The 11,819-nt window shown below is 43.8% G+C and overlaps 1 protein-coding gene across 1 annotated transcript; it reads left to right on the top strand.

Moving 5' to 3' along the window:
- Positions 1 to 5,037: 5,037 nt before the first annotated feature.
- RNF24 (ring finger protein 24) lies at positions 5,038 to 10,690 on the top strand (the record flags this gene model as incomplete). Its single annotated transcript, XM_080931206.1, has 5 exons — positions 5,038 to 5,180; positions 8,173 to 8,215; positions 9,039 to 9,080; positions 9,830 to 9,909; positions 10,552 to 10,690. 5 exons carry the CDS (start codon positions 5,038 to 5,040, stop codon positions 10,688 to 10,690), a joined length of 447 nt encoding a protein of 148 aa, XP_080787332.1.
- Between the last annotated feature and the right edge of the window lie 1,129 nt (positions 10,691 to 11,819).

The raw sequence follows: 11,819 nt of genomic DNA, 5'->3' as shown, positions 1-11,819 counted from the left end.
CCAGGCACTCTCGAGGGAGGGGGAGAGCTGGTTGGTTGATATTCTTGTTCTTCCTATAGGGTTGAAAAATCCCTTCAGCTCCTTCAGTCCTTTTTATAACTCCTCCATTGGAGACCCTATTCTCAGTCCAATGGTTGGTCAAGAGCGTCTGCCTCTCAGGAGACAGCTATATGTCTTGATCCATTTCTCATTCAGTAGTGTGTACTGTGTTGCTCAGCATCCATGGGTCTATAAGCTTTCTCTTGTTTCTGTTGTTGATATCCAGCTTGACTCCATGGAGGTTATATAGGATGCAGATTATTATTTTAGTTTTATTGTATCTTTTAAGACTCACTTTTTGTAGCCAAGTATGTGGTCAATTTTGGAGAAAGTTCCATGTGCTACTAAGAAGGAAGTGTATTCTTTTTGCATGGAATGTTCATATACTTTTTGGAAGGAAGTATATTCTGTCTGGGTGGAATGTTCTATATGTTTTTGGTAGGTTGATTTGATTTATGACATTATTTGGATCCAACATTTCTGTTTAGTTTTCATCTGGATGACCTGTTAACTGGTGGGAGTATTAAAATCTCCCACTATCACTGTATGAGGACCAGTATGTGATTCAAGATGTAGTAGTAGTTTATGAATTTGGATGCCCTTGTGCTGTGCATAAAAGAATTGCAGTGGCCTCTTGGTGGGTTTTTCCTTTGTGTATGTAGTGTCTTTCACAATGTCTTCTGCTTACTTTGGTATTAAGTCTAATTTGTCAGACATTAGAATAGCAGCCACACCAGGGCTGGAGAGATGGCTCAGAGGTTAAGAGTACTGACTGCTCTTCCAGAGGTCCCTAGTTCAATTCCCAGCAACTACATGGTGGCTCACAACCATCTGTAATGGGATCTGATGCCCTCTTCTGGTGTGTCTGAAGACAGCAACAGTGTGCTCACATAAAATAAATAAATCTTTAAAAAAAAAAAAAAAAGAAGAATAGCCACACCAGCTTGCTTCTTAGGTCCATTTGCTTGGAATATCCTTTTCCATCCTTTACTCTGAGGTACTGTCTGTCCTTGATGTTAAGGTGTGTTTCTTGGATGCAGCAGAAGATGGATCCTGTTTTCTAATCCAGTCCATCAGTCTGGTGTTTGTTTGTTTGGTTGGTTGGTTTTAATTGTGGAATTGAGGCCATCCATGTTGACAGGTATTATTGAACAGTGTTCATTTCTTTGTTATTTTGTTGTCATGCTGTGCCTTTACCTTTGCTTTGATGGCTTGGGGTTATTTATTCATTGTATTTGGATGTTCTTGGGTATGGCTAACCTCTTTAGGTTGAAGTTTTCCTTCTAATACCATCTGTAAAGCTGGATTTGTAGATATATACTGTTTAAATTTGGTTTTATCATAGAATATCTTAATTTTCCATTCATTTTTTAAAACTTTTATTGATTCTTTGTGAATTTCCCATCATGCACCCCAATCCCACTCATCTCCCCATCCCTCCACAGTCTCCCTCTCTGCCCTTGCAATCTCCTCCCAACAGAAAACAAACAAAAACAAACAAAATCTTAGTGTAGAAGGTGCAGTGTGTCACACAATATACCGTTTTGCCAAAACAGCTTTTCATGCAAATGCTCATCGCATTGAGTCACTGGTCTGGTTTGAGGCCTCTGGCTTCTGCTACATTATCAACACTGAATCCTCACTGTGATTCCTCTAGGATTGTTGTTGCTTTGTGTCATGGAGGTCCTGTAGCTTTAGTTTTGCAGCACCAGCCCTTTCAAATGCTCTAGCAGTTCATAGATGGGGTACATGTTGTGGTAGGTCAACTCCAAGTCCTGGGTCTGGATGGTAGCCGAGTTGGTCAAACCTCCCCTCCAGCTCTCCCACACACATCTCCCCTCCCCCTGGGCTGGCTCACCTGCACCTACTCCACCAGAGCCAGCTCTGCAGCACTGCCCAGGCAAGGGACAGAAACAGCTCATCTACTGTGCTGCCCAGGTGAGGTGTGAGTGTATTAAATGCTGCAGCTGGTGCAGGGTGCTGCTACCTCTCCCACAATGCTGAGGTGAGAGGTAGGCCAGCCCTCGGAGATGTCCACATGGCCTTTGGTGTAACAGACCCCCACAGCAGGGGTCATGGGCCAGGACCTAAACCATGGCCTCAGGTGTCGTTGTAGGCTACTCACATCAGGCTGTTCCTTACTACCCCACTGAGTCTCTGGTTCAGCCCCTCTTCATTTTGCACACACCATACTACTTCTGTCTCCATCTCTTTACCACTTACTTGCTCATCTTAGTGGCACTGGAGCCTCTGGATGTCTAGGGTCATCTCGGGTGTGCTCTACCTACCCAGGCCACCAACTATTGTGATTGACAGTTTTGCTGGGTATAGTAGTCTGGGACAGTGTCTGTGGTCTCAGTCTGTCAAACATCTTTTTATTCTACATCTGGCTTTTAAAGTCCCCATTAAGATGTTAGGTGCAATTCTAACACCTTTTTTCTAACACCTGGTCTTTTTCCTTTGCAATTTTTAAATATTCTTTCATTGTTCTGTATGCACAGTATTTTGATTGTTGTGCCTAGAGGAATTTCTTTTCTGGTCTGGTCTGTTTTCTGTGCCTTTGACCTGGGTTTCTTCTTCCTCTATCCTGTTCTTCTTAGATTTGGTCTTTTCATAGTGTCCCAGATTTCCTGGCTGTTTTGTGACAGGATTTGTTTTAGTCAGGGTTTCTATTCCTGCACAAATAACATGACCAAAAAGCAACTTGGGAAGGAAAGGGTTTATTCAGCTTACATTTTCTCGTTGCTGTTCATCACCAAAGAAAGTCAGGACTGGAACTCAAGCAGGTCAGGAAGCAGGAGCTGATGCAGAGGCCATGGAGGGATGTTACCTACTGGCTTACTTCCCCTGGCTTGCTTCCCCTGGCTTGCTCATCTTGCTTTATTATAGAACCCAGGTCTATCAGTCCAGGGATGGCACCACCCACAATGGGCTGGGCCCTCCCCCTTGATCACCAGTTGAGAAAATGCCTTACAGCTGGATCTCATGGAGGTATTTCCTCAGCTGAGGCTCCTTTCTCTGTGATAACTCCAGCTTGTGTCAAGTTGACACAAAGCTAGCCAGTACAGTATCCATTTCAAATATCATACCTTCGGTGCCTCAGCTTCTCTCTTCTATCTCTTATTCTGTTGGCAAGAAAGGCTTACCTCTGAGATACCCATTTGAGTTCCTAAATTTTTTATTTCCAGATGTTTCTCAGATATTTGGGTTTTCTTTTTTTTTTTTTTTAAGATTTATTTATTATATATAAGTACACTGTAGCTGTCTTCAGACACACCAGAAGAGGGCATAAGATCACATCACAGATGGTTGTGAACCACCATGTGGTTGCTGGGAATTGAACTCAGAACCTCTGGAAGAACAGTCAGTGCTCTTAACCACTGAGCCATCTCTCCAACCTTGGGTCTTCTTTATTGATGCCATTTTTACTTATGGGTTTTAGATTGTTTTATTCACTTTCTCTCACTTTTGTCTGTTTTTCTAGAGTTCTTTAGGGATTTATTCATTTCCTCCTTAAGATCCTCTATTAGATTTATAAAGACTACTTTAAGTCCTAGTCCTGAGCTTCAGCTATGTTGACAAGCCGTGGGGCCTACTGTAGTAAGGATGCTAGGCTGTAGTGGAGACACACTGTCCTTCTGTTTTTACGCTGGTATCTAGGCATCTGGATTTGTGATGATCATACTTCTAAGTTCTCATATTAGCCTTGTCTTTGGGTAGTGTTTTGTTCCTTGTTCTTTTGCCTTTCTGGATCTTAGGAACATGTGGTAGCTGTGTACTACCAGCTAGGGGATTCTTCTGGGATCCTGCCAGGTGTGCCCATTGGGGGTTTCAGGTAAATGTATCTCTAGGTCTTGGGAATGAGGATGGGGTTGGGTGGTTTGAAGGGATCCACAAAAGGGAAGAAAGCAAGGTGTTCCCTATGATCTGTTTAGTGTCCCAGGAATGGGGCAGAGAGGCAGGGGCCTAGTAGGGTGGCCTGCTACAGAGTGGGGGTAAGAAGGAGATTGAGAGCTTCCCTGGCGAGTGGGTTCCCAGGAAATTCCGTCCACTTTCTATGGCTGACTAGAACTTCATTGTAGGTGACAAACACAGTCGTTTGTTTACCTGTTCATTTCATTAGGCATCTGGGCCTTTCCACCTTTGAGCAACAATGAATTGTGCTGCTAAGAGCATTTATACACAGGGTTTGTTCATCTCATTAGGCATCTGGGCCTTTCCACCTTTGAGCAACAATGAATTGTGCTGCTAAGAGCGTTTATACACAGGGTTTGTTTGAAGTATTTGCAGAGCTTTGTCATGTTGCTAAGACTGGAATTGTTGGATCACATGATAAACCAGTTTTTTCATTTGTTTTATATGTTGTTTTAGATTCTCACTGTATATTCCTGGATAGCCTAGAACAACTTGTGAAGACAAGCTGGACTTGAACTCACAGAAATCTACCTACTTCTGCCTCTGAACATAGGAATTAAAGCTGTGCATTACCAGGCCCAACTCTGTTATTAAAGTTTTTGAGAAATAACCAAACTGTAACATTTGATGCTGTGTAATTACTTAACCCTCTGTTTAATACATTTTCTTTTTGCACTTAAAGGCTCTTTGTGTTGATTAATTACTGACATTTTATGTGGTGCCTTAGGAATGTAAATTGAAATGCTCTATATTTTGAATCTAATTAAGTTGGTAAATATTTGATATGATGAATCAATGCCAGAAAGAAGATAAGAATATTAATACTTTACCTTATTTTAGTTAAGGTCAGGCATTAGAAAACCGTTGCCTCTCAGGTATGAATATATGATGCCATCTTAGTTCCAAAAGGAGTTTGGTTTTGGTTTCTTTGTTTTTTACAGTCTTACTTTGTAGCTTTGGCTAACCTCAAACTCATAGCAATTCTCCTGCCTCATTCACCCAAGGGCTGGGATTACAGACATGCACTACGATGTCTATCCACACCTAATTCTTTCCCATTGTTTTTTTCCCCACAGTTCATCCATGAGCTCAGATTTCCCACATTATAACTTCAGGATGCCTAATATTGGATTCCAGAATCTGCCTCTCAACATATATATTGTGGTGTTTGGCACTGCTGTGTTTGTCTTCATCCTTAGTTTACTCTTCTGTTGCTACTTGATTAGGTAATCAACTTTTAATATTTTCAAATACTTCAGAATACTTGAAACAGCCATTTCTACCATAAGGTCAAAAAAGATTATGTGTAAGAATGGACCAGTTTCTAAAGCCATAGTAGCCCAGCATTTTAGTCATGAACAGGTGTTTAGTAACCCAGTCCTGTCTGCTGATGAGGTGTTTTCTGCTGTAGTAGAAAGTGGTCTTCAGTAGTTTTCCACAATTTTAGCATCCCATTCTGATACACTTACACCATTGTCTCTTAAGATTTAATCTACTTTCTTGTTTTAGGTTGTGTTTTGTTTTGTTTTGAGAAAGAGCCTCAATCTATGCATCCCTGACTGGCCTGGTACTCATTACATAGACCAGGCAAGCCATTCACTTATAGAGATCCACCTGCCTCTGCCTCTGCCTCTGCCTCTGCCTCTGCCTCTGCCTCCAGAGTCCTGACTTAGTCTTCTGGAAGTTGCTCTGGTAGAAGGCATTTTGTTCCATTGTCATCTGAAGTCATCACGGGTCAGAAGACAATGTTTTAAGTCAAGAGCTTTAGGACTCTAAGCAGAAGTACTTGTGTATTGATGTATTAATTACTTATCTGCATAACACACTAAACAGTCCACACTCCACCTTGCATGCTAGACAAGCATTCTATCACTAAACTATATAGTCTAGCTCCAATATGCTTGAACAACAAATAATGATCATATTAAATTTTAGCCCACAGAGCACAGACTATTGTAAATTATGTGAATTTGGGGATTTATTTTTGTTTTCAGACATGATCTAATTTTGTAGTCACGATTAGCCTGGAGCTTGCTACGAAGCTCAGGCTGGCCTCCAGCTCCAAGATTTGCCTGCCTCTGCCTCCTGAGTGTTGGGATTAAGTCTGTGGGCTGCCGTAACTGGCTGCTTTCACTCCTGTGCGTGAATCCCAATTAACTACAGAAATAATTGCATCTTTGTGGTGAGAAAGGTGGATGTTAAGATTAATAGAAAGATACTCGAGCAAAAAATTAGATAGAAATATGATTTTTTTTGAAGATTTATTTCATGTATATGAGTACACTGTTGCTGTCTTCAGACACACCAGACCTCATTACAGGTGGTTGTGAGCCACCATGTGGTTGCTGGGAATTGAACTCAGCACCTCTGGAAGAGCAGTCAGTGCTCCTAACCACTGAGCCATCTCTCCAGCCCTAGGGATATGATTTTAACTTATCTCCCCAAGATGTGTGTCAGGAATGGTACAATGGAAACTTGATGGTCGACAATACCTGAACTAACCAAAGGTAATTAAGTGTCAGAGGATCAAACAGCTAAGGAATTGCCATGGTAACAGAGGCTAAGCAGACACAGGAAGGTGTAAAATGGATCCCAGGTTGGAATGTTGCTAAGGAAAGGGCATGAGTGAAAACTCTTGTGGATTCAAAGGGGGCCTGTTGGTGAGAGGTGGCCGATGTCCTGTCAGGATTATGCCATGTTGCTTTCTAATTGTGTGGTCACCGTGCTCTACTTCTATAACTGTAAGCACTGGAGAAACAGGGAAAAATGTTTATGTGAGCTGGGCATAGTGGTTCAGGGTTCTAAGGCAGAAAGTTCTTAAGCCAAGCCGGACTGGCCTACATAGTTACATTGTAGTAACATAGTTACTCAAATCAAAAATATATATATTTCTTTACCTTTTACGTGTTTGTTTTAGAATGACAGTTGTGGATTTTTTAATGTGTATGTGTGTACATGAGTGTGTGCATCACATGTGTGCAGGTAAGAGTGAACGCTAGATAGCATTAGAACCGAAATCGTAAACAGCCATGAGTTATCTGATGTGGGTGCTGGGAACAAAACCCTGGTCCTCACATCTCTCCAGCCCTTAGAATTAAACATTAAAAAATAGCATAGTATTTACACAGGGTATTAGGTTTCTAGGATCCTCTCACGTGTGGAACAGGTGAGTCCAGGCAGTCAAAGTGTGTATCTCTTATCCACTCTTTGTAGTTTTGGTAATTACCAGCAAACCCTAGCTTTCCTTGACTTAGGGCTGCTGTCCAGCTTCTGCCCTGCAATCACTTGGTCAGTTGGCCTTTTTCCTGTCTCTCCCGTTGCCTAAGTTACACCAGACCCAGAACTCAGAGTTTTTGAGGGATGCCCTTGCAACCAGTATGCAAGGCAGGAAGAGAGCACACTGGTACAGGGTGCAGAGTCCAGGTGAACTCTATAAAACCAGTAAGAATCGGTACAAGGATAAAGAGTCAAGACCTGACCTTACAACACACATAGAATATAGGTTCAGGTGGCCTTCAGACCTAAGTGAAGTTGATAAAATAGTACATGATTTTTCAGAATATGGGGCATTGTCTTGAGACTGTCTTATGTAGCCCAGGTTAGCCTCAAATTCTCTGTAGCCAAGAATAACCTTGAACTTTTGATCCCTTTATCACTGCCTCCCAAGTGCTGGGATAGCATGTTTGTCTCCTGACATTGACTTCAAGAGATTTATCTTCTTAATCTTTGGCTAAGCAGACATTTCTGTCACTTGGATGCAGAAAGAATCTGTTAGGGACTGTGGAGTGGAAGAAACTAAACACAAAAGAGGACGCACCAAGTGGCCCCTGATGTACGTCTAAAAGCAGACACAGCTAATCTACATTTGGCCAATAGGGCCCGCTCTAGGTGGACAGGGACTGGGAAAGATAATTTCAGAACTTCAGGGATCCTCAGAAGAACCTGTATCTTGATGCAGGTGATAGTTATTCCTGCAGACATATTTTTTTACATTTCTGAACTGTGTAGTTAGTTTTTGCACTTGAATTTGTGTGTTTTTTAATTAAGAAGAATGAGACAAATTAACTATTGACCTAAGACTTTGCTTAACATCTATATCTTCATTACAATGTCTAATGTATTGAGATTCCTGTTTCAATGAGATCTCTCTAGAACCCAAGGTTCAGCGGGCACCCTCGCCGAAATCTCCGTATCTCACTGTTGGTTTGTGTCTTCTAGGCTGAGACATCAAGCGCACAAAGAATTTTATGCCTACAAACAGGTGAGAACGTTAATCACAAATCGCTTTTACTGTGCTTTTCAATAAACTTGGAAGCTGTGAATGCGTTCATAGTTTAAACTGGGATTATCTTCATATGGACTCATCTTAGCTTTTGCTTTGTCAGTTTATACCACAGAATAGAGCAGTTGATCTTCTAACGTGATCTTTTATTGGTATTATTTGGAGCTATAGAAAATTTAGATGACAGGATAAAATGACAGTTTCAGTGAGTATTTGTCAAAGGACAATGTTGTCATCTGTGACCCTTCGAGTCACCTGATTTAATAGAGTGCACATCCCACCGCGTGGATCTTCACGAGGGGCCAGCTGTGTTGCTGTGTCCAGTCTCTTGCCTTGGGTCAGTGGCCTTTCGCCCATGGGTTGATGACTCCAGCTTGCTTTGTGGGCGGTGGCATCTTTTATTTCAAAACAGGGTCTTATTATATGCCCCAGGCTGATCTGGGACCTATTTTGTAGTCCAGACTGGTCTGAGCATGAAGACCATCATGAGACCCTATATTTAAATATTACTCAGCCAGTGGGTGGCACTTGCCTTTAATCCCAGCATTTCTGAGTTTGAGGCCAGCCTGGTCTACAGAGTGAGTTCCAGGACACACAGGGCTATTCAGAGAAAACCCTGTCTTAAAAGAACAACAACAAAAAAAAAAAGTGTTTTTCAAAATATTTAAAAGAATGTTGTTAATTGTAGCACTCAGAGTCAGATCTCCATGAGTTTAAGGGTAGCCTGATCTACATAGTAGCCTACGTAATCTGATTCACTATATATTTACAGTGGTGTAAGAACAATTTTTTAACCTTACAGGTTATATTAAAAGAAAAAGTAAAAGAACTTAATTTACATGAGGTAAGTTCCTTTTAAGTATTTCACTTGTTCCTGGAACCGTTTCCTAATATAAGTGGCGTGCTTCAATACCTTCGTTTTTAGAAGCTGGAAAAGATCAGCCCATCTCTCCTCCCCTCTCCCTGCATCTCTATCGGCTCTGTGACAATACCATAAGGCACATGGTATATTATCAGTTAGTCTTCTTGTCACTGTGACGAAACACTGGAAAGCAGCTTACAGGAGAGAGTTTATCTGCCCATCGCGGTGAAGGAGAGCAGGCAGTGAGCCAGGCTTAGTCATCGCTCTAGGCGGATGAGCTGCTCACACTGCCCTGGGAGCGGAGGCCTGAGCTCTGCTGACACCCAGCTTCCCTGCTCCTCCTCTCCTTACTCACTTCACCTAGCTCACACTTAAGGTGTCTTCCTCTTCAGTTACACCTCTCTGTACACCCTCACAGCCACGGCTGTGTGCTCGTGATTGATGGTGAGGAGTAACCCTTACACGAAGTCTCAGAGTTCTCAGGGGTTGGTTCCCTGTGAGATCTCATTTGTGTCACAGGTTGTCCTTGAATTCACAACAGTCTTCGTGCTTCAACCTCCCAAGTGGTGGTAGGCATGACTCAACATAGCTGCTTTAAGAATTCCACTTGATATCTGGTCCTCTCACTGACAGCCTTAGGGAGCCCGAGTTCCTGTTGCTTTGCTAAGCTTCAGGAGCCCACACTGTGTTTTGTGGTGAACACTGGCCTCACCTGTGACTTTGCCTTTCAGCTCTGTGCTGTGTGTCTAGAAGACTTCAAGCCTCGAGATGAACTGGGGATTTGCCCATGTAAGCATGCCTTCCACAGAAAGTGAGTATTGGTGTGGAATTATTTAGTTTAACCCAACTTACTGTGGGCTGTGGGGCACTGCCAGCCAAGCATGGTGGCTTTACAATTGGTTTGTAGTGTAGAAAACCGACAGCACTCCACAGGGTGGGGCACATGCATGTGTACGTGACATTAGGAGGGACTAGACTGGAACACCACTGCAGGCTTGGGCAGAGTTCCAGCCCATCCTACGCCTTCATAAACAGCTCTTTAGCTGGGCTTTCCCAACAACTCTTTCCATCTCTTGACTGTTTTAATCAAACCATTTGTTTTAAGTCACAGTAAATAGTGTAGGTCTACATGGCGCTTTCTTCGGACACATCCATCTCCCCTTCTGGAAATGTTCTTTTATTTCAAACTTTGGGTCTTCCTGCTTTCCTTCACCAGCATACTTTATAGGAAGTCGTGTGTCCGGAGTATAAAGTACCGAATGTGGTACCTTCACGTCACCCTGTAGAGATAGAAGGCTCTGGCTTGTCAAGAGGTTGGTGTGAATTTTAGGGCTGAGATCCCACCCCAGACTCCACACTGACTCTGTGTAACCGACAGTCTCAGCAGTGAGCTCGGGCAGGGGGGGCTGTAAGTCTGGAGCTGACGTCTCCCACGTGGCTGTCTGTTCCGCAGGTGCCTTGTTAAGTGGCTGGAAGTCCGGAAAGTGTGTCCCCTGTGCAACATGCCGGTGCTGCAGCTGGCGCAGCTGCACAGTAAACAGGACCGAGGCCCCCCTCAGGAGCCCCTCCCTGGGGCAGAGAATATTGTATAGCCTGCTGCAAGGATCAGACTGTTGCTGGACACACCAGTATGGAGCCAGGGGGAACACAAGCAGACTCCGTTTCGGCTGCCCTCTGCCTGGGGCACTCACTGTCACTTCCTTTGCCTCATGAAGAACTCTTGAGCCAGGCAAGCTGAGACCCTAGGCATCTGGATTTTGTGACAACCAAAGCACCCTGATATCACCCTAAGCCGAAAGGAGTGGATGAGCCTGCAAGTTTGGTTTCAGAGGTTTCCCCGACCATCTCCTGTGTCTCCTAGGCACCGCCACATCAAGCAAAGGGAAGACAACACAGGTGTCAGAAACCAGAACTGTGAATGGGGCTTTGATGCCACCCCCACCTGTGGACCCGTCCCCTCAGCTGCTGTGCGGACGTCACAGCCTGTTGTTGCCACATGTCCTCTTGGCATCCCAAGTCAAGGGAAGCCAGCTGCTCCATCCACTGAAGCACAGCTGGCTGCCAGTATTTGGTGAGGCAGCTCCCCCGCCCCCCAGGCTTTTCGGGTTCTGTTCTGTTAATAAGGCCATCTTGGAACCTGAAAACTTTGGAAACAGCAGCAGCAGAACCCCCTGCCACATGTGCCAGTTCACACTTGCTGTCAAATCTTCCAAGTTGAAGCCATTAGAAACACTTGGAAAGGCCTGGTCGGGAGCCATTCCTCCTCTGCCCTCCTAGTCATCAGAAAGACCCAGCAGGAGTTCAACCCTGCGCCTCCACTGTCCCTGTGTAACCCAGGAGCCGGGGTACTACTCAAGTACATCACAAGTGTAGTGTGATTCCATTACAGCTGCTGGCCTCAGCCCACTGGCAAAGGAGTCTCTCTGGGCCCCTCAGGTGACTACAAAGAAGAGCCCCTTTATTAGCAAAGCCCGTCCTCTCCCACCAGGATGGCCAGGACAGACACTTTGGCTTCTCTCCTCCTCTCCTCTGCTCTTTTACTACATAAGAAAAATGTCTTACTGTATTTTTAAACATTTATCCCAAATAAGCTCTCTGTAATTCCGAAGCCAGTGAGCCACTTGGAGTTGTAAATAGTTTGAGGAAGCTCCTGCATGGCTGGCCTTCTGTTGGTGTGTACCTCAGTTCTGTGGACTTGAGCTCCCTAACTGACGGTGTTTT

The sequence above is a fragment of the Micromys minutus genome (genome assembly GCF_963924665.1).
Source record: "Micromys minutus genome assembly, chromosome: 17".
In the NCBI taxonomy this organism is placed as follows: domain Eukaryota; kingdom Metazoa; phylum Chordata; class Mammalia; order Rodentia; family Muridae; genus Micromys; species Micromys minutus.
The sequence above is the reverse complement of the archived record's forward strand: the minus strand, read 5'-3'. Positions and strand labels throughout refer to the sequence as shown.